Raw genomic sequence first — 22,388 nt, 5'->3', positions numbered from 1 at the left:
CTCCAGCAGAGGAGGAAACCACTCCCTCAGAGCTGGTGTCTGGCTGGGAAGTGACGTGTATATGGACATTTTGGAGGTCCTGATGCAGGACAAGTGTTAATGGGCAAAGTGCTTTTGCTGCAAGCCATTGAAGCTGAGACTGATCCCAGGAGCTGGGAGCAGATTCCCAGGAGCTGGGAATGTCCTCTGAGGGTGACAGGGCTGTGAATTCAAGCATCAGAGGGCTTGTCCAGGCTGCACTGGCTGTTTGAACCCCTTGTTCAGCTGGTTAATGAGCTTGTGCCAAACATGTCTCTCCTCCCAGGGATGGTGAGACACTTACTGGGATACCTGGTTCCCTGTGGGGTTGGAGGCAGCAGAATCCTTGGCTGCTCATCCTTGTCTGGACAGTGACACCCAAGGCTTCTGCTCTCAGCCAGAGTGCCAAGGCTGGTGCATGTTTTGGGAGGGAACACTGCTTCATTTGGGAGAGGTTTACCTGTCAGGGAGCTGCAGTCACTGCTTCCACAGTGCAAGGAAACCACCTCGAGGATTTCAAAGCTGGTAATATCTAGGAATAGCACTGGGGTAGCAGGGAGTGCTCAGTTGTGCTGGGAGTGCTAGAAAACATACTTTTGGAATGAAAGCATGACCTGATTCCTCTGCTCCATTTTCCCACCCTGTGTGTGTTTTTGTGAGGCACTGCTCCTGCACAATACAGTACCTGAAGCAAGTCTGAACGTGAGGTTTTGCTTTCTCCCAGTGCTGACACGTGTTCTGTCTCTCCACAGCCATCAAGGTGAGCTGCATTGGATCCTGTGGGGTCTCCAACAAGATCAATGACACAGCATGGACTGTGGAGGAGCAGTACTTCAACAGCACGCTGTCCCTGGCAGACAAAGGTACAGTCCACAAAGGCCTGGTGCCGAGCTGTGGTTTGGAGAAGCTTTACACAAATGTATCACCAAGACTTCAGCATCCCCTCAGTGTCAAATACCCCTCACAGGCTGCCTTGGCCTGGGCACAGAGGATGGGAGCCAGGATTAGAGACTCCAAGAGCTTAGCAGGAGCTGTGCAGGGAAGGATCCTGAGCAGAACTTGGCAGACCTGCAAACACTGCCTCTGGCCCTGAAGCAGAGCTGTCATGGGGACTGCTCTCTGTTTCAAGGCTCTGTGGATTCACCCTGCTCTGCTTCCCACGTGTGTTTGTGGTGATCACAAAACACTGATCAAAGCTGCTCAGCAGAAGTCAGTGGTTTGCTCTGAAAAGGATGTGGAGGTGTCACTTGTGCTCCAGGAGAAGTGCTGGGAGCATGGCAGGATCACCTAGAACAGTTACCCCTGCTCCCAGTGAGATGGACATAGATAGCCATGGGGTTGTATTGTCCTGTGGGTAAAGTGACACCAGCAGCCTCTGGGGGATCTGGGCCTGAATGAAAGCTGTCTTTCTGCTGTTAAATAGGTCAGCCTTACCACAAATAATTCATGCTGTGCCCTGGCTCCTGTTGAAATCAAGATGTGCCAGTATTCACCTGCTGAAGGCAGTGGCTGTAACAGGAACATGGCAAAAGCCCTCAGGAGTTCAGCCCTCTGATACTTTTATCTAATAACAGGAAATGGGTAAAACTGAAATGGCAGTTTCTGCTAGCTCAGCAACTTTCCAAGCAGAGCTTTCAGCATCGAAGGGAGACTGAGCTCATCCTCACAGCAACTTGGTGAGAGTGCTGCTTGCTCCCAGGCCCCTGCCAAGGGAGACCGTTGGCTGGGCTGGCTCTTGGCTCAAGGCCTGGGGGCTGCAGTCAGAGATAAACTGCCTGAGAGGGCAATGGGAAACATTCCTGCCCCATTCTGGATGTGCTGAGCACAGAGAGCCTGGCTGTGGATGTCTGTGGATGTCAGACTCCTGCATACCTCCCACTGCAGTGCTGCTATCTGTCACCCACTGGTGTCACAGGCTCTGCCAGCCTTGAGAGGGTGCCTGGGGCTGGCAGCAAGGCTGGGCTGCTGGCTCTGCACTGGAGCTGGTCACAGAGCCATGAGCCTGGGCTGTGAATGGGACTGAATGGGCCAGCTGAGGTCTCCCAGAGCTGCCACAGCTGCAGGCAGGTGAGGCAAGAAACAGCAGTGCATGACTTACTTTAGGTGTAGGGAATTGAAGGGAAAAATCTGTCCCTGTGGAGTTGTGTGATTTGAAGCTGAGGTGTGTTGTGGTGGTGTTCCTGTCCTGCCTTGCACACTTCAGTGAGATTATGAGGAAAGCCCAGCCCAGGTATCAGCAGTTAGTGTGAAGCAGTGTGCTGGTACAGTCACTGACCTCTGCTCTTTAGCTTTTTGTGTCCACAAAGTTGTGTGGACCCAGCTGCTGGGAGTTCTCAGCCTCATTCCCAGCTGCAGGGAAGAGAGAGGGAGAGGATGAGCAGTCCTTGTGTATGTGGGATTGCAACCAAGGGCGATTTGCCCCTCGTGCTCAGGAATCATTGCCCTGAACTTGCAGGTTTGTCCCATGTCTGCATTCAGACAGGACAGCTGGGCCCCTGGGAGGATGGAGAGGGGAGCAATGGGATGGAGATGGGACATTGCCAATGATGCCTTTGGACCCGAGTCCACCAGCAGAGATGGCTTTGAATTTGACCCTTGCATTTGCTGTGCTGGCTTGCAGGGATGTGGAACAGAAGCCCTGGGGGCTGGCACTGCTCCAGCCTGCAGCACAGGGCCAGAGAGAGCTGCCTGCTGTCACAGCCCTCCCTGTGACATTGATGCGTGTCTGGGCTGCAGAGCAGAGGGACTGGGCTGCTCCTCCATGTCCCTGCCTCTGTGCCTGTCTGTCTGTCTGTCTGTCTGCCTCCTCTGAGGAGCTGCTGGCAGCACAGTGTCCTGGCAAGCTCAGCCCTGCAGTGAGGCAGTGGCAGGGCTGTGCTGGGGGAGCCCTGTGGTGGCCTTGTGCAGGCAGAGCCTGACTCGGCCGTGGCGTTTTTAGGCTTTCCAGGAATAGCTCTCAGCTGTCCTGGCCTTTCCTGAAAAGAGCACGAAGGAGCTGCAGACAGACGGAGTGTCCCATGTGGGTGTTCCCTGGGTGCCTCCCTGCAGGGCTGACCTGGCTGGGAGGGGAAACTGAGGCAGGCAGGACTGCTGGCTCTTGGGGCATGGGGTGGTGAGGTCACTGATGGTGATGGCAGGAGCCCAGGGTTAGGGTGAGTTAGGGGAGCTGGAAGGATTTCCAAGCAAGGACTCCTAAAGGAGCATGAGGCCAGCGCAGCTGCTGGCCCACACTGCCAGCACACAGCTCCTTCCCTGGCCAGCACCAGCAGCCACTCATGGCAGAACACTGTGAGCAAAGATTGCTGTGGTGGCATCTGGTATGGTCCTGCAGATGAATAGAAATCATGCAAAACCCCCCCAGGGTGAATCCATGCTGCTTATTCCAGGTGAGGGTGTGCCCACCTCAGCTTCTCCCAGCAAGCAGCAAACAGCAGAAGGGAGGGCAGGGCTGTGGAGGCCTGGTGGCAGGTGGAGGGGCTGCCTTCCCTTCCTGCCATGGCCCCGGAGGCCTTATCCACACAGGGGATGTCACTGCCTGAGAATGAGTTGAGGAAAGGGAGGAATTTGCTTCTGCCTCAGAGGACTCTTATGTTCCTGCCTTCCCCCCACTACAGCAATGCTGTAGTCTCTTTTTGAACAAGTGCATTAAAAAAAAAAAGGTAAGGAGGAGCAGCATGTCCTTACTGGGTGGAAACTGGCAGGCAGGCTGTGTCCTGAGGCAGGAGGTGATTCCAGGCTGTCCTCTGACGCCGACCCCAGCTCTCTTGAAGGGGTCTCATGCAGTCTGATGGCCCTGGCTTGGGCTGAGGAAGGATCCCAGGTGTCCCCAAGGCCACACAGAGAACGGGGCTCTGTCTTTCCCATCCCTGGTGAGTGGCTCAGCTCCAGTGGTGCCACTGCTGTGCTGGCACCTGTGGAGGTGGGTGCAGGGAGGCAGGCTCAGCCTGAAAAACAGCCTGCCTCCCTCTGTGCCTTCCCACATCCTGAGCAGTAACTTTCAAAAACACCCATCTGTGCTCTTTGGGGACACGTGGGGGGAAGGGGAGAGGGGGTTTGCAAAACTGTCGAGGCTCAGATTGCTCTTTAAGCCTCTAAGAGTGACTCCACACTTCTCCTCCCACTCACCTTTGCATTGAAATAAGTGAGGGGGCAGCTCGTCCTCTGTGGCATCAGTATTGCACACTGCTTTGGGTTTTTTCTTAAGGCTGTACACTGCATGAAAAAGGAAGCAGGCCCTGAAATAACCCAGATGCCCACTTTGGCACTTATTTAAGGCATTTTTCTCTCCCCACCTTGGAACAGGGTGTGGAGGAGCTGCCTGTGCCACTGGAGCAGGTTGGTGAGTGCTGCTGCAGAGGACCCTGCTCCCCTCAGGGCTTGTCCCCACTCAAGCAGGACATCATCCTCTGTGCTCTGGGAAAGCCTGGGGTGGGGCTGGGCAGGAGCTGGAGGCTGCAGGGGATTGTGCTGTAGCCTTGGCAATCACACACAGGCCATGGTTTAATGAACTCGGGCTCTTTACATAAAAGCTGCTGGGAAGTGTGGAGTGTGCCAGCTGCTCTGGAGCCTCTCACTGCTCTGTTTGCTGGAGAGGCTGCTGTGCTGCAGAGGTCACTCACTCAGCCCACCCAGGCCTCCCAGGGGTGTCATTACTTGTTTCTTGGAGGAAAGGCTAAGAGGGTATTTACTTTTCCCACTTGGACTTTGATTGCTCGCTGGTGTTGGTTTTTCCTTTTGCAAAGAAATGCGAGAGGGGTGGGGGCTGCTGGGTTTCTGTAGGTGTCAGCAGTGCAGGGATCAAGTGGCAGCGAGCACAGAATGGCACTGCTTGTACCCGCTGCTCTGGGACACAGAGCTGCTTCTCTTGATCCAATATAATGGAGTGATTCAGCTCTGCAGAGCCTCCTGCTCCTCTCCCCCTCCCTGCTGTGGCTCTGCCCTTGTTCAGCTGGAGGGGAGCAGGTCCATCATGTGCCTATACCCCCATGGGGCTGTCCCTTCCCTGCATCTCCAGCTGCACACACAGCTCTTGCCCCGTGGAAGGGTTGTGCATGCAAAGGTAGACTTTTGGGTTTTTTTGTTCTCTCCTTGTACCTGAGTTGAACTCGTGCAGGGAGCTGGCTGTAATTTCCAGCTGACCTTTCTTTTGGCAGCTTGTTAGTTAGCTTGAAGGCGCTGCAGGGATTTCCTGGCAGATCCACACGCTTCCTTTGCTGGCAGATTTCTTGCACAAAGAGCTAAAAAGGGGCAGCTGTGCATCACCTCTTCCCTGGGGTGGTTCTCTGCCGGCCTGGCACAACACCTTCATGGCCTGCAGTTGGTACAGGGTAACAATCCTGGCTCCCAGCTGAATTTAAAAATCTTGGTGACCTGACTAAGCAGAATTGTGAGACTTGCACAGCTTGTTCTGTGTGTGCAGGAAGTCTCAGAGCAGCAGGTGCTGTTCCTGGACAGCCCCTGGCCGGGTGAGAGCAGCAGGGTGTCCAGGGGTGATGGTGAGCCACTAAGGATGTGCTGGTGCCAGCTCCTGGCCACACTGTGCTGCTGGGCTCAGGAGATGTAGCTACACATTCATCCCAGGAAAACCAGACTGAGGGATCTGCAGTTGCCTTGGGTCACAGCTGCTTCCTCAGCACTTCCCAATTTCTTGCCTCAGTAGACCAGTTAATCCTCTGGGGTTTTTTGCAGCATTGCCATACAGCCAGATCCTGCTAATTCATTGAGAATGTCTCTGGAAACTGCTGACACAGGGGTTTATGAGCAGTGGAGCCTTCGCCTCAGTGCTGGGCACTCTGCTGCACGTCCTGTGTTACAGAAAGGTTTATCTCAGCAGCATTACCCGTGTGGAGTGCTGGAGGTTGTTCCTGCTGTGTGTTTGTGTGTTTGCAGAGCTGGAGAGAGCGAGTTGCTGCCTTGAAAGGGAGCGTGGAGCCTGCTGGGGCTGTGCTCCATTGCCGCCATACAGAGCGGGAGAGCTCTCCTTGGAGCTGAGCACCGAGGCTTTCCTGGCAGCTTTGGCTGTGCTGGCTGGCATGTTGCCCTTCTGGCTCTTGGCTGCTCCCTCCATGGCACCTGTGCCTGCTGATGGCACGAGCAAATGTGTACATTTCCCCTCCTTTGTTGCAGTTTGTAATCCCGTGTATTAACTTCGTTCACCAGAGGCTGAGTTGAGTCCTGTGCTAAAGCTGCAGTGGCTCAGCGTCACCTAAAGTGCCCTGGCACAGACTTAATGCTTCCCTTCTGACAGCTCTGATGCAGCCTCCTGAGAGCTAAAGAGCTCTGGCTCCTTGCTTATATCTAATACTCAGTTTCCTGTCTGCAAAAGTGGATGATGAGAGAGGGCAGGATAGGGGTGAGTAGGGTGCTGGCTGCTAGGAGTGCAGTGAGTGACATCCCTGCCTGTAGCTGGGGACAAGCTGGCACAATGCAGAGCTAGGGTTGCTCATTTCTCCACCCCTAAGTGGAAAACACAAACCTTCTGCTTTCCTGCTCACTGCCTGGAGATCCTTGAGAGAAGAGTACCAAGCTATGCATCAGCAACACCAGAATCAGTCGAACTCAGCACCTTTGGAGGAGCTTGCCTTCCCCAGGGCCGATTTTAGGCAGCAGGAACAGAGACATATTGCTACAGGTGCTGGCACAGGGACCAGCAGGCTCCAAGTACCTTTCTGCACTCCCTGAATTGGCCAACACAGTTAATGCATCACTCGTTAAGTAGCCAGGGAGAAATTGCCATATGGTTTGGCCTGCTGCTCCTCTACTAGAAGAACCAAAAAAATCTGTGTCCTCCAAAGGTGCAGCTTGTTCCTGTTCTAGCATCCAGGAGGGAGCAGAGCCTGGCAGGGACTGGTGGGGAGGGACAGGAGCCGCATTTCAGCCACTCTCTGTCTGTGTGGGGACACTTTACAGGCTACAGAGCCGATATCATCCTTCTCTTTGGGGGCTGGAGGGAGAGACACACAGAATTATTCACCTCTTTAGCTGTGGGTGAAGCCTGGTGAGGCAGAGGTGTGTGCTGTGGCACACGCTGTTGTTCCTGGCCTGCAGCCTGCTGTGTGTCACCAGCACCCTACAGTGTGAGCCTTCATAGGAAAGGCACCTCCCGACTCCCTTCTGCTATCCTGGAGGTCCTGGTTTTGTCGTGGTGACCGTGACTCTTGTGGAGAGATGTATGTGACAGCCTGTGACTTCCAGACAGAAACAGGGGGCAGGGGCAGCCAGCCTGGGAGGAGGATTTGGCAAGTGTCCCTGCAGTGGCACTGGTTGGAACGTGCAGCCCGGGCAGGTCTGGCCCCACCAGTGCTGTCAGACCGGGCTGTTTGCACAGAAAGCTGCCAGACAGCCCTGGGAAGGTGGGTGGGACACGGCAGGTGAGGCTGTGTCCTTGTCCTGTGGGGTTGGCTCCTCCTGAGCCCCAGCCCAGCCCTGCTCTTGTGTCAGGCAGAGGCTGCTGGAGGACATTTCCCAGCCCTTGGCCGGCTGTGGGCAGGGCAGGGTGTGGGCAGAGAGTTTCCCTCAGTCTGGAGGGACGATGGCTTTGAAGGGCTGGTGATTTCTGTGGCTGCCAGCTCTGCCACACTGCACTGCTCGGACCAGAGCCCAGACACTTCCAGCGGCTGTGGTGGAGTAAACTCGCCTTGGATCATTTGTTTAACAGTGTAAATACAGACATGTGGTCATTTCACTCCCAGTGGCTATGATGGGGACAGTTTTCCCATGCAGTGGTGCAGCAGTGTGCTGGTTTGCAGTGAGTGCGGGGAAACCTTTGTTGGGTGGGAAGGGACCTTAAACATCACCTTATTCTACCCCCTGCCATGGCAGAGAACCCTCCCACTGTCCAGGCTGCTCCAAGCCCCAGTGTCCAACCTGGCCTTGGGCACTGCCAGGGATCCAGGGGCAGCCACAGCTGCTCTGGGCACCCTGTGCCAGCCCTGCCCACCCTGCCAGGGAACAATTCCGGCCCAATATCCCATCCAGCCCTGCCCTCTGGCAGTGGGAGCCATTCCCTGTGTCCTGTCCCTCCATCCCTTGTCCCCAGTCCCTCTCCAGCTCTCCTGGAGCCCCTTTAGGCCCTGGCAGGGGCTCTGAGCTCTCCCGGGATCCTTCTCCTCTCCAGGTGAGCACCCCCAGCTCTGCCAGCCTGGCTCCACAGCAGAGGGGCTCCAGCCCTTGGAGCATCTCAGGAGCCTCCTCTGGATCTCTCCAGCAGCTCCAGGTCCTTCCTGTGCTGGTTCTAGGGCTGGGGCAGCTCTGCAGGTGGGGTCTCACCTGAGCCCAGGGGGAGAGGCACTGAATCTCCCCTTTCCTGCTGCAGGATCAGCCCAGGGCATGGAGGGTTTCTGGGGCCAGCACACAGGGCTGGGGCACACTTCTCACCCACCAACTTCCCAAGCCCTTCTCCTCAGGACTTTTCTCCATCCATTCTATTACCAGCCTGTGTTTGTGCTTGGGATGGCTCTGACCCAGGGGCAGGACCTTGCACTTGTCCTTGTCAAACTTCCCAAGGTTCTCACAGGCCCAGCCCCTTCAACCTGGCAAGGTCTCTCTGGATGGCAGCACAGTGTCACCAGGGGATCCAGAAGACTTGGCATCAACCCTCTGGATCAAGTAGTTTCTTTTCTGTGACTGAAATATTCCAGGACTCCTCGACATCTAATGGTACAAGTGAACAGCCCCAGTCCCAGTGTGGAGCAGAGGGGAGCAGCTGAGCCAAGAATGAGAAAGACCAGACATATCTCCGCTGGAGACAGGGAAATCTTCAAGGTTCTTCTGCACCAGTAGTGTGTTGTTGCTGCTCTTGCTATCTGCACTTGAGGTTTTTTTCCAGGCTCTGGGGCAGCAGCTTCTTTCCCTCCAGGAATTTTTTGGGAGGAAGTTTCCCAAGGCTGTGCGGGGGTGGCCAATCTCTGCTGGCTGGACTCCTATCAGGGGAAAGGCTGCTGCAGGTATGGTCCCACAGCAGAACCCTGCTGAGCCTGCTGCCTAATGACTTTCTCAAGGTATTTTTAGCTGCATATAAACTTCAGGAAGAGCTTTTTTGCAGCCGAAGACACTGTGGCCTTTGTTCTGGCTTCTGAGAACGGGGAGGTGCTGGCTCAGTGTGGCTGTGGTGGCTGGCACAGCCCTGTCCCCTCACACTGGTCTGTGAGCTGCCCAGGAGCCCCTGTTTGAGGGGTCTCAATGCCCCCCTCGAGCAGTGCTGAACTCCTGCTGACCTGCTGTGCCCTGCCCAGGCTGGGGAGTGCTTTGGCAAAGCCTCTGGTTCTGGAGGAGCACGGGAAGGGCTGCTCTTCCCAGGTGTTGGGATGCCATGGGCCCCCACCATGGCTGGAAACCAGCTCACCTCTGCCTGCTGCCAACAGTGGTCTCTGTTGCAAAGTCCACTTGGAAATGAAATGAGCACGTTAAATGTCCTGGATTGTCACTTGAAGCTCTCTGGGCTGGAGGGACAGGACAATGAGTGTCTTCCCATGGGCTGTGTGTTCCCCTTGCTGCTGGGATGCTGGAATTGCATAGCAGATGCAGCTGTGGGATGGCTCTGGACACTCTGCCAGCACTGATGCTGCATCTCCCCTGCTGTGATCTGGGGATCTGTTCAAGGCTCAGCAAAGCCTAGTGAGACACACATTGCCCTGTGTCACCAGCACAGCGACTGTACCGTCCTGACACTGCAAGTGTCCCTTGCAGGGAGCTGAGGTGATATTTGCTCCTGTTTTCCATGGCAGAAGTACCTGGGTGTTGGCTCCAGGTCAGTCTGTGCCCATGCTCACAGGGAGGCTGGGACAAGGGAAATTGCAGATTTTCCTTATTATAGCAAGATTAGTCAGCATTTGGGAATGGAAGCTCAGCCTTTTGGATCAAAGTTGCCAGCTGGAGAGTTTAGAAGCAGTTGCCACCTCCCTTCCTCTACTGTAAGGGTGCTTGGCTTGGGATTTGCCAGCTTTCCACCAGATAGCAGGCAGAAGACAGAAATGGTTTTGTAATTGCAAGTTGCAAATGGAGCCTTTGCTGTGTCCGTGCTGGAGGAGCCCAGATTGCTGCTAAATATCCACCTTTCCTCCTGGTGCACTGGGAGGCAGGCAGGACCCGAGCTCACCTGGGGGCTCTGCACCTTCTCACTCTGCCAGGCACTCTGGATCTTGCCTGTGCTTTCACAGGAGTCTCCTATCTCGGTCAGGGCCATTGGCTTTTCTTCATCTTAATTTTGTTAACCCTTTTCTGTGAAATAGCCCTGGCACTGAACTCCCTTCTGCAGCAGTGGGTGCCTTGGAATGCCCACTTTGGGATACTGAGGATGCCTAAAGATGCTTCTCTCTCTTAGGGGGAAGGAGAGAGTGGGCTGGAAGGAGCAGGTCTGAAAACAAGAGTTGTTCCCAGTCACCTGCAGCATCTCCCTGCTCCGTGGAATGGAGAACAAGGCTCACTGTGCTTCCCTGGCTCCCTGCTCAGCTCAGGACTGGGGTCAGGGCTCTGTGGCCATGAGCCAGGGGCTGCCCTTGGTGTGAACTGTGACAGGACACAGCTTCATTCTGGGGTGGCTGGTCTGGGAGCTCCTCCCTGGTTGCAAAGAGCAGGAAGGGCCTTTCCCAGCCTTCATGGTCAGCTTGTTGCAGGCAGGAGCTGCAGGAGGGATTTGCAGGCTGTTCAGTGGGTCACAGCCAGCAGGGCACTGGGCACCTGGGCTTGGTCAGGACCATCAGGCTGGTCTAGGCTGACCTGTGGGCAGTTCCCATCTGGTGACCTGCTCAAAGCTTGGACTACCTGTGCAGAAATTGCCTCAGTGGTAGCCAGTCACACAGTGGTGATGACAGCCAAACCACATCCTCTGCAGGTGATGCTGCCCACGTGTGTTCCTGGGAGAGTTCATGGCCTTGCTCAGTGCTGAGAGTTAGAAACTGTGAAAGGGCTCACAGGTTCACTTCCAGCCCGACTTTCTGTTGGTGCACCTGAGCTGGGCAGGACTTGGACAGAAATGACTTGTTGGATGGTGCTGCCTGTAATGTAGAATAGGGACTTTTACTTCGTGGAGCATGTGGGCTCTTCCTGAGGGTCCTGGAAAGGCTGTGAAGTTTCATGCTCCTAGCAGGAGACTCAGAATTACTGCCTGCACCTTCATGTGGGGCTCTGCAGGGGATTCTCTTGGTGGAAACTCAGTGACCACTACCCTCTGGAGCTCCCACCTCTCTCCCTTCTGCAGGGCAGGAACAGGACTTGTTCCCAATCCTCATCAGGTGGAGAGTCCCTGTACTGCAATGCAGAAGCTGCACAGGACAGTCGATGTATTCCAGTTATCCATTTGCTTTCTGAAAGTAGGGATAATGGGTATGAGATCAATGTTGAATGGTGCCCATTAAAAGACAGAAACCCTCAGGGCAGCAAACAAGGGCTGAGTTCATCGAGTCATTCATATTAACCAAGCTTTATCCTGGACCCAACCAGCCAAGGGACCTGCTGCACCTCACCTGGCACCTTTACTGAGCCAGGCTGCCCAGGAGGGAACAGGAGGGGCTGTCCCACACCTGCCTCCGAGCCTGCCCAGCTCTGGAGCTTCAGGCCTGGCAGCGAGGGCAGCTCCTGGCTTGGTGCCTCCACCTGGTGACAGCGCCGGGTGCTGCATTTTAGCCTACATAATTCGGGTTTGTTTAGGGAATGGGAGGGGAATCAGCAGGGAGGTGATGGCAATGAGCAAACCTTGCTCCTCTCTGTGAGGCCAAAGTGTATAAATAGACATTTCTGATGTTCTCCCAATTGCAGGAGGATTTTCTCCCTTTGCAGGGATCTGTGATGAGGTGTGCATTGGATTATTTATCCTGCTGTCCCTGTACCCTGACACACTCACTGGGGTGTCCTTGGTCCCCATGGGGTGGCTGAGTGAGCAGAGAGGCAGAGATCTAGCTTTTCATGGCATCAATGTTGCCCCAAGTCCTGCCTGGGTTGCTGTGTCAGTGGGGGGGGGTTTACTCTTCTCTTCCCCACCTCCCCCTTCCATGTAATCCTCTTAATCCCCTGACGACAGGACTTGCTTTCTGTCAGCTCTGCAGAGCCAGCGTTGCTAACGGGCAAGCTGCCTCCTCCTGCCTTGCAACAACAAAAGCACCAGCCAGATCTGGGCTTTTGTACCTCCAGCAATGATCCTACAAAGCAGAACAAACACAGCTCGATTTACTGGGCATGCAGATCTCCTCTCAGCTCTGCCACTTCAAAAACAAAACCTCTCGTGTATACATGGATTTAACAAATATGGATAAACCTCAGTGGTTTTCTTACTGAAGGCAACTTTAGGAGCTGGTGGATCACACTGTGATCCACAGGTTCAGTTCAGCTGTTACACTGCCCTGGAGTTAATCTGGGAGTGCTGGAAGGTGGATGGAGCTGGGGAGCTGGACTCTGTTGTTTCAGCCATGCACTGGATCTTGGCTCTGCCCTCGAGGCTGTTGCAGAGCAGCGGTTGAAGAAAACGAGTGCTGAGGTTTTAATATTGTGGCAATATTTTTCTGAGCTCCTATTGTCTCAGCAGCCAGGCTGAGGTATTGCAGGTCCCTTCTTGGGTCCAGGGGTGGGTGGACCTCTGGTTCCAGCTCCTGAACCCTGTGCAGTCTGTGAAGGGCTTGATATGTGGCTGAGGGTGGAGTGGCTTGATGTCCACCAGAACTCCCTACCAGCCTCAGACAGTGCCTGTGATCTCTCACATTCCCCCTGACAGGGGGAAGACTTGAGGAAAAATAAACCCACAGCAGCCCTGCTGCATGCCCTGTGTTGATAGCCTGGGATAAGTATTTGCTGTGGCACTGGGATCCCTTAGAGCCTGCCCCAAATGACCTTATTTACAGGATATCTTAGTGCAGAAGCTCTCCTGTCCCAAGGAGGGGTGGGTGGCAGCAAGTACTCCTTGCTCAAGCACTGCCCATCAGATCTGGAGCCGTCCAGTGGCTGTAGGCAGCACAACAGGTGGTGTGTGAGTCCCTGGGTGGTGGCCTCTCTCTTCCAGAAGGTCACACACTCCAAGGTAACAGCCTCTCTGCCTGTCCCATGTACTTCACTTCACTCTTGTTTCCACAGGGGTCCTGACAGCTGGAGAGCACAACTTTCCCTTCCAGTTCCTGCTGCCAGGTAAGATGCAGAAAAGTGGCTGAAGGCCCTTCCCTGTAAGCCTTGTTTTTTGCATATACTTCCAGTTCAGAAACTGGCCTGACTCAGCCTTATGCTCTGTTCTTTCTCTCTCAACTCCAGCTTCTGCTCCTACATCATTTGAAGGCCCTTTTGGCAAGGTCCTGCATCAGGTGAAAGCCGTGATAGACACACCTCGCTTCTCCAAGGACTACAAATGCAACAAGATCTTCTATGTTCTCTGCCCTCTCAACCTGAATGACATCCCTGACATCGAGGTAAGAACGAGGAGGGGCATGGCTGGGAAATGCCAACACTTCAGACTTGTCCTTGTCCTGCTGTCTGAGGAGTCATTGAGTGGCTGGAAAACGCTGTGTGCTATGACTATGCAAGGGCAGGACAAGGACTCCTCTCCTGCCTTGCTGTCACTACCTGCTCCAGGTGATTTCTGACTTTTGTGTGTTGCTTTGGAAGATTGATCTGGATTTTCAGCATGCAGAGAGACATGTTGGCCAACGGTTTCAGGTGCTTGGAGACACTTGGGTTTGGGGAACTTGCTTTGGAGGGGAAAGCAGTTAATAGGATGGTAGAACTGTGGGGCTGGAGAAGTGAGACCTGCTGTCTGTGGCATTGCCATATTGCTGGTTCTTTGCATCCTCTTAGATGCAAATATTTGTGCTTTGTTGTTTTGAATCTCTTGAGTGTTTTCCTGGAGGCTCTCTGACTCTCTTGAGCCAACACCTCTGTCTCTGCTGTCCTGCAGCAGCCCAACACCATGTCCATCACCAAGAAGTTCAACTACAAGCTTGTGAAAAGTGGCAACATCATCCTGACAGCCACATCTGATCTGAAGGGCTACGTCGTGGGCCAGGCCATCCAGCTCCGCACAGACATAGAGAACAAGTCCGGCCGCGACACCGGCGCTGTGGTGGCCAGTCTGCTCCAGGTGGGTTCCAGTGGGGCCATTCTCTGGCTTGTGCTGCTGCTCCACCCCATGGAGGCCTCTGTGAAACTGGGGCAAGGAGGCCAAATCTCTAGCTCTGTTCCTCTCTACCTTCCTGGGGAAAGAGGACCTAGAGTTTGTCTTGCTTATCCCTGCTCAGTCTGTCACACAGCAACGAGTATTCCTGCTCTGGAACATGCCCATTAGGTTGGTGCTTGTGCCTGTTTGACAAAACAGTTGGGGGGGTTTGTGTCCTGGCTTACATTTGTGGGAGACTGAAGAGCAGCTGCAGGCTCTGTGCAAGCTGTGTTTCCTCCTGTTTGTGCAGAAAGTGGCCTATAAATCCAAGCGCTGGATTTACGACCTGAGGACCATCGCTGAGGTGGAAGGCTCAGGGGTGAAAGCCTGGAAACATGCAGAATGGAAGGAGCAGATCCTGGTTCCAGCACTGCCCCAATCCATTCTGCAGGGCTGCAGCCTCATCCACATCGACTACTATATCCAGGTGAGTTTATCTGGAGTATCACTGGGCTGGGCTGCAGCTCTTGCCCCCATCCCAGGCTAAGCAATGTGGTGTGGGTGCTCCAGACATCAGGTGAACCTTCCCACTGCCGTGTATTGCATTGGGCTGGTGTTTTGCACCACTTAATTAGTGGCTTGTTTGAAGTTTTTTTTTTGTTTTTACTCAGAGCCGGGATTAAAAAACACACGAAGGAAATTAATTCTCTTGTGTTTGGGCTTAGTTGTTTATTAAATTTTATTTAAAGTACAGGAAGTTTAGCAACACTCCTAGCTACTACCTAGAAGCAAGCAAAATGGAGATGAATCCAGCTAGCTACAAGGTCTCTTAAAGTTAAACAGTCTAATAGAGAATTAACACCTATATTATTATTTGTACTTTTGACCCGATAACCAAACTCCTGTGACCTGCAGTGCAGCACTATCAACCAGAAACTACTGCCTGAAACCATGAAGAAGAAGGAAGATCACTGAAAGGAGACGCCACCTAAAATCTTCTATTTGGTCCCATACTTATTACTATATTATAGAAACCTCAAATTTAAAACCCTTTACCAAGTGAAATCTCACACTTCTATTTAACTACACGCCTGTGACTTTAACTCCATCACTCAAATTTGGAGCCTTCTCCAAGGCCTCATGTCAAAAGCAGTGTTCTCCAGGGGGTCAGTGCCAGAAAGCACAGAAAGTTCAAAAACCCCCAGGTTTCTGGGATCCAATAAGGTATAATGAGGATGCCACTGTTTTCCCTTCTCTTCCAGGTTTCCCTCAAGTCTCCAGAGGTTTCTGTCACTCTCCCCATCTACATTGGAAACATTGCTGTCAACAGGGTCCCGCTGAGCCCGTCCCGCTCCATCCAGCACATCCCATCTGTGGTGGTCCCCAGTGCCCCCCCAGAGGAAGAGGAGGCTGCCAGTGGCTATCACCCCATGGACAATGTCTCCATCCCCACCAAAAGCCATTCCCAGCAGCAGCCCTTTAGCTACGCCCCAGGACTGAGCTTCCAGGAGATCCGGGCGGACTCGGAGCAGACGGGCTCCCCAAACCACCCCACACTCTGCCTGTCCACGGGAGCCACTGTCCCCTACTACGCTGAGGGCAACGTGGTGCCTGTCCCCACAGCCAGCTCGCTCATCCTGCCCCCGGAGTACAGCACGTGGGGATACCCCTATGGTGAGCAGCACTCCCAGGATCTGCAGCTGGGGAGAAACGGCTCCTGCCAGCAGTGTCTGCTAGCTGTGAACTGCTGGGAATCTGGGATTCAGTCAGTCTGCTGCAGGCTGCTGTCAGAGGGGATCGTGACATCTCTCTGCCTGCTTTAGCCTCTGGAGGAGTCCCCTCTTCCAGCTCTAAAAGCCAGCTGTCCTTCCCACATCCACGCCCATGCCTGTCCTGGGCTCATCATGAGAGGATCTCCCTGTTCTTATCCGAGCTTTCAGCTTCCCACTGATAGAAAAACTTCTTGGCTTGTGGTGAGGCTGGTTGGAGCAGAGCCAGGAAAATGATGTCACTGAAATCTTCTGTCTGACTTGGAGTGGGCCTGCAGCTGGTCTGAAGCTGCGGGGGTGGGAGCTGAGAAAATGTCCGGGGTGGAGCAGCTCGGGGAAATCCCAGCGTGCTGGATTCCTGCATCTGTGCTGGGGTGGCAGGACCAGCAGTGTGTGCTGGATTCCTGGGGTTGTGTTGGGTTAGGGTTAGGGCAGGGCCAGCAGTGTGTGCTAGCACAGTCCTGCCCAAATCAACCCCTCTTTTTTCACTGGGCTAACAGAACACTCCATGTGTTACTTTAGTCCTGGGTTGGGGCACACAGAGCATGGGTGGTCTGGAGGTGGTGGATGACAAGAAGATGCTTGGGAAAGAAAGGAGAATCAGAACAGGACTGTGAGGTGGTTTAAACTTCCCTGGGCATCAGGGCAGGGATGGGACTGGCTGGCTCAAATCCTCCAAACCCCATGTACCTCAGCTGGGCAGGGAGTGTGTATTGGTGGGTTGCTTCACTCTGCACTGGGTGACACACACTGGGGTGAAGGAAACCTCCTAAATGCCCACCATAACCATTGTTCCTTTCCCCCACAGAGGCACCTCCATCCTACGAGCAGAGCTGCAGCAGTGCCAACTCCAGCATCAGCAATGGCAATTAGCCCTCCCCTGCTCCGAGCCCGCCGGCGCTGCCCACCCTGGCACCACGGGGCACCCGCCTGGGGCAAAGTCTGGTACAGCACAAGGCATCTCTTGTCTCTCTGGCTGCTTTGGGGGGGGAACTGCCACATCCCAGCCTGGGCTTTTTAAGTCTCTTTCTAGGGAGGGGGTAAAAAACCAAAAAGGGCAGCCAGAGCAGCCTGCATGCCTGTAGGAGAGGTCTGGGAAACTGAGCTGTCTCCTGCTGCTGCACCAAGTGCTGGAGGGCTGGATGTGGCCCTGGGTGCCCTGGGCAGCAGCCTGTTCAGTACTGTAGTCAACACTAACTGCTTTACTATCAAAGCACCTGCGATGCCTTATCTGAAACTCCTGTCTTGGCACGGCTCCACTCTAGGGGAAGGCTGGGCTGTGTGGATTTTCTCTCCTCTTTTAGGGGCCATGTGCTCTCCACAAATGGTCTTGACAGCCCATCCTTCTTGTCCTCAGAGGTCCTAAGGGTAGCAGGAGGTTTCTTGGAGTAAGCAGGTTCGGAAGGACTTTCAAAAAAGCCAAAAGCACAAGGCCTCACTGCACCTGAGCTATGAGGAGAGTGACTGGCAGTGTGAGTGGCCATGGGCACAGGAGGGCTGAGAAGGCCTGGTGAGCTCTGGGGAAGATCCTGGTGTTCCATGAGGTGCCCTTTTCCAGCAGGAGTGGCTTTTCCCCACCCTTACTCACTGCTGGGCCCTGGCACACAGGATGACAGCACTGGTCACTCTGCCAGCAGGGAGACCACACTCCATGTCCCATCTCCCACCCCTGCCGGGTGCCCTCTCCTCCCAGGCTGGAGTTATGTGACCATCAATCACAAAAGTCTGTCTGATGCTACCTCTGAGTCTGCCCAGGGGCCCTGCCCGTGGGATCCTCTGGGCCCACCCTCCGTGGGGCACTCCTGGGAGTGGCCATCCCTGCCCAGGCAGCCACAGGGGTGCTGGGCTGGGCCTGTTGTGCCACTGGTTTGCTGTGTGTCCCCTGAGCCTGAGCAGAATGTGACAATGGACACATTGGTGTGGGAGCTGCTGTGCTCATCCACAGTCTCTGCTGCACCTGACAATTGGGGGAACAAGCTGAGTTTTCTTGCAGTTTTTCTTTTGTGCTTTTTTCCCCTCACACACCTTGTTTAGCTTGTTTAACACTGACTGCCCAAGCTGAGGAAACCATAAACCACGTCCTTCAGAGCCACAGGTGCCCAGCCAGGCTGGAGTTGTGGCCTCCAGAGCTGGTCCCCACACAGCCCCAGGCTGGGCAGGCAGGACCTGACAGACCTTTAGGAGCATCTCCAGCTGCTGCCTCCCTGCTCAGCCACCTCTGCACAACCCTCAGGCAGCTGGGACAGGCCCTGCTTTGCACTCTTTCTTTGCAAATGCTTTTTTATTTTATTTTTTTTTAAGCATTGAACTGCTTTAAGGGTAGTGTAGCGAAGGTGCCGTTCTGAGCAGTGCTGGCACAACATGCACCAATGCTGATAGAGTGATTGTCATTGTCCCTGAATATATATAAATATATATATATATATATATATATGAGATGAAGTTGTTTTTAATGATTGAATTCAGAAATACAAATTTTAATGCTGTATTTAATAAATTATTCTACGAGAAATGCTGTGCTTTTTCATCCATTTCTGATGCTGATCCATGTGCCTGTTCATGCCAAATCCAAGAATGCACCTTGCTGATTTCTTACAAAATGAACTGAGGTTTGTTTGCTCTCACCAGGAAGAGTGGTGAACTCTGCCAAGGCAGCTTGGGGAAAACAAACACGGTGTGGCCTGACCACAGTGCCAGGCTCATAATTCCACATGGCTGGAGGGAATTTGGCACCACATGGGCTTGGCTCTGGAGAGAGCAGCCACTGCACTGCTGCTTCCCAGGCCCTGTGTCCTGAAGCCAGGATTTGTCCAAGTGGCCCAGAGTCCTGGGCAGTGCTCACTGCTGGCAGGGGTGGGCTGGTGGGGAGGAAGGGGAGAGCAGACTCTGCCTTTAGGAGGATGGAGATGGCACAGCCAAGGTCTGGCTGGATGGGCTGAAGATGGGCACCAGCCCCAGCCCTTTCTGAAAGAGCCATTTGGAATAAACTTATTAAAGGTGAAAGAAGGCTCCTCCCCACTACCCCACTGATGATTCCATGTCTGAAGCATGCGGGTGTTGCCTAAATGTTGTCACTGCAGGTAGCCTGGGGTGAGATCTGTGTCTCAGACACAAAGATCCTTCTTCATTCTCTTCTCAGCTCATGCTTCTGCCCAGCTTCCATGATCCAGATTCTCCTTTGCCAGGTGGCCTGGCCTGCCATGTGCAGCATTCTTCATCCACAATGGTTCAAAGGCAGGTACAGCTCTTCCCCAGTGCTCTTCCTCTTCCTCCCACTTGGCTGAACTTGCCTGGCTCTGTCTGCAGCTCCCATGGCCTTCCTTGCTGTTGGCTGTACTTATCCTTGAACCCAAATCCCTTCCACACCTCTGGAAAAATTCCAAGTGCCAATGCTTCTGGGGCTGCTGGGTTGGGCTGCAGGCTCCTGACCCAGCCAGGCTCTGGGAGAGGCAGACAGGGCTGGGTCCAGGACTGCTCTCCCGGCTCCTTTTCCATCCCGGGGCTGGGCTGCTGGTGGTGTGTCCAGCCCATGTTCCTCGGCTGGAAAATGGGATTGCTCTTTGGTTGCTGTGGCCAGATTCACTGGGCTGTTTTTCCAGACTCGCAGGCAGCATCTCTCCTCCTTGTTCCACCTTTGTTTTGGGAATGTCCCATCCATGGTGGAGGCTGTGGAGGAGGGAGCCCTCACCCAGCCCGTGCTGTGCCCTGAGTGTCTGCAGTGCTCCTGTGCACCTCAGCTTGCTCTCCCAAATTATATTTGCTACAAACTGGTCCTTGGGACCTCTTGCTGTGCACAGAGTCCCCTTTGCAAAGCAGGGAGCAAATGGGAACACTCTTGGCTGGTGAGGAGTGTCCATCACCACTGGCTGCTGTGGAGGGAGCAGGAAGGAGCTGGAGCTGGAGCTGGAGCTCAGCATGGTTCATCCTTTTGGATGCTGTGCAGGGGCTCTCTCAGTCCTGCCCAGCCATCACCGCAGGGCTGCCTCTGAGCAGCCTCGTTGTGTGAGAGAATTGACATAACCAGTGACAATCAGTGTTTTCCAACCCTCCTGCCCCGCCCTGCCTGTGCCAGGCTGTGCAGGGAAGGGAAGCCTGACACAAGGAGCCTTGCTGATGTTTTATGGAGCCCTTTGAAATGGAGGGGTTAGTCCAGCTCTCCTTGAATCCCTGCAGGGGTGGCCCCAGGGCACTGTCAGCAGCTCCTTGGGGAGGGCTTTGGACGAGCACATTGGGGCAAACCCAGGATTTGGATCTGAGTTTCTCATTCTCTCCAGAGAGGATCAATCCCTCTGTCCTCTTTCCACAGCCTCTCTGGCTTCCACCTCTTGAAGTCTTGGGGAGCTCCTTTAGGCTCTTGGTCATCCCTCCCTCCTCTTGCTGAACGCTGAAATAAAGAGGAAAAAAAGAGGAAAAAAAGAGGAAAAAAGCCCTGATCACAGCTCTGGGTAAAGAACTTTAGCATGCAGGGATTCATTCAAATTCCTGGCTCAGATTTTTGAAGCAATTGTTTTTGAGTTTGATTGAAATAGGGAGGGGGAGCAGTGAAGCACGAGAGAAGCTTGTGAGTTAATTGTTTCCAAACTCAGTGTTCAATGGAAAATACCAAAAATATCATCAGTTTGTTTGTTTTTTTTTCCCCTCCTGCTGCTTTTATGTCCTTCATCGTTTTCTTCTTGTCCTGCTCTCCAGGTGTTCCACCTCTGTATCTTTGGCTTTTTCAGTGTTGTTTGTGTCCTAAACTAAACTCTGCTTTGGCATCTGCTGTCCCACTGCCTGCTGGAGATGGGGAAAGGGGAGTCAGGGGATGCAAAGGCTCTTGCTTCTTTTGGACAATGATTCTGTTTTACCTTTCCACTGAACTTCCAGAAGTTTTGTAAAAATATATTTTCTACTAGGATGTTTTCCTGTTGAGCCAGCACAAGACAGGAGATACAGGGTGTTCTAGGCTCCATTTGGGTTTTATTCTATATTTTAAAATATTTCCAACTATCTGCAGCAGGAAAGTCCCATCCCACCTCCCCAAGAGAGACTGGTGGGGTAAAACCCTCAAAGGGCTCAAAACTTGTGCCCTTTCTTGTACCACTACTTGTGGCTGTAATTCTTTATTCCTGTGGTTCTCTTTACAGATTTTGGAGTTTTATACAACAATTTGTGATGGCTCTGTACAACCTAAGACTTCTGTGCAATTTATAACTGGGTTTTGAAATGTAAACTCGCAGTTTTCCATGTTTACCACGGCTTCTGGGGTGTATTTTTGTCCTGGGTTTTAACCGCCCAAATGTAAAGAACTGGAAAAATGTAAATAAAGATGATCTTTTTTAAGACCATGGGTGTTTTGCTCTGGGTATGTGATGATTATAAATGATACCTCAGCTGTCTGGATGCTGAGACCTGACGGTGAGAAGTGGTTCAGGACTGGCAGTGGAGGCATCCCCACTGCAGCTGCAGCCTGGAAGTTGGTTTAGAGCCGAGGGTAAAGCAAAGCCACGGCTCCTCCGGCTCGGCAGGGGAATGGCTGGGATGGGAAGACCCTGGTGGGCTGAAGGAGGTGTTGCTTTCTCCCATGGTGAATCACAGAATGGAATATCCTGAGCTGGAACGGAGCCACAAAGATCATCCATCCCAACCCTGCCCAGACCCCCCAACAATCCCAGCCTGTCCATCCCTGGCAGCGCTGTCCAAACGCTCCTGGAGCTCTGGCAGCCTCGGGGCCGTGCCCATTCCCTGGGGAGCCTGGGCAGTGCCCAGCACCCTCTGGGGGAAGAACCTTGCCCTGAGCTCCAGCCTAAATCCTCCCCGCCGCAGCTCCTTGGGCAGGTGCCGCTGGAAGGACGCGGCTGCGGCCGGAGGAAGCGCCGGGGCGCGGGGGTTGAGCTCTTCCTGCTGGCAGCGATCCCAGGATGTGGAGCTGCGGCTCCGCTCGCCCGGCTCGGGCAGGAGAGGGCGATGTCCGCCCGGCTGGAGCTCGCACGGCTGCGAGGCGGCTCCGGCTGCCCGGCCGAGCCCCGAGCCCCGAGCCCTGCCCCGGCTCCCAGCAGCTGCTCCAGAAAACAGGGAGTTCTGGCCCAGCACAGCCCGTCCTCGCCCCGCTGCCCTTCGCTCAGGATGGGTTTGAGGTGGACAAAAGCCGTGGCCGGTGGTGATGGGCTGCAAAAGCTCTGTGTGTTCCTGGTTATTTCGACTTTTTTTTTGGGAGCCTCTCCGCTCCCTGATGGCTTGGGGAGGTTTGTCCCAGTGCCCCTATGTCCATCTGGGAAAGACAGAGCTGCAGCAAATGCTGGAGTGGAGCCACCAGAACCTGAACTGAGCGCGTCCGGCCTCTCTCACTGCCCTCATCCCTGTCCCGGTGCCACCCCGGCGTGCCGGGTCTGGTTTGTTGGAGCAGGGATGAAGGGAGGGAATTCCCAACATCCCAAATGGGGCATCCCCAGTGCGGGACGGGTGATGCATCCCCAGTGCAGGGTGGGTGATGCTGGGCATCCCCAGTGCGGGACTTGGCAATGTCCAGGCTGACCCCGGCCCTTGCTGGAGCA

The 22,388-nt window shown here is 54.2% G+C and overlaps 1 protein-coding gene across 1 annotated transcript in view; it reads left to right on the top strand.

Moving 5' to 3' along the window:
- The window catches only part of ARRDC1 (arrestin domain containing 1), a 37,503-nt gene extending 16,321 nt beyond the window's left edge, over positions 1-21,182 (top strand). The window contains exons 2-8 of the mRNA XM_014881016.2: positions 771-881; positions 13,078-13,128; positions 13,249-13,403; positions 13,889-14,071; positions 14,397-14,573; positions 15,349-15,760; positions 16,664-21,182. Coding sequence (XP_014736502.1) covers positions 771-881; positions 13,078-13,128; positions 13,249-13,403; positions 13,889-14,071; positions 14,397-14,573; positions 15,349-15,760; positions 16,664-16,728 — 1,154 coding nt within the window. The 3' untranslated portion in view covers positions 16,729-21,182. The remainder of the gene's footprint in view (positions 1-770; positions 882-13,077; positions 13,129-13,248; positions 13,404-13,888; positions 14,072-14,396; positions 14,574-15,348; positions 15,761-16,663) is intronic.
- The last annotated feature ends 1,206 nt before the right edge of the window (positions 21,183-22,388 follow it).

Source organism: Sturnus vulgaris, chromosome 22 (assembly GCF_052056855.1).
Source record: "Sturnus vulgaris isolate bStuVul1 chromosome 22, bStuVul1.hap1, whole genome shotgun sequence".
In the NCBI taxonomy this organism is placed as follows: domain Eukaryota; kingdom Metazoa; phylum Chordata; class Aves; order Passeriformes; family Sturnidae; genus Sturnus; species Sturnus vulgaris.
The sequence above is the reverse complement of the archived record's forward strand: the minus strand, read 5'-3'. Positions and strand labels throughout refer to the sequence as shown.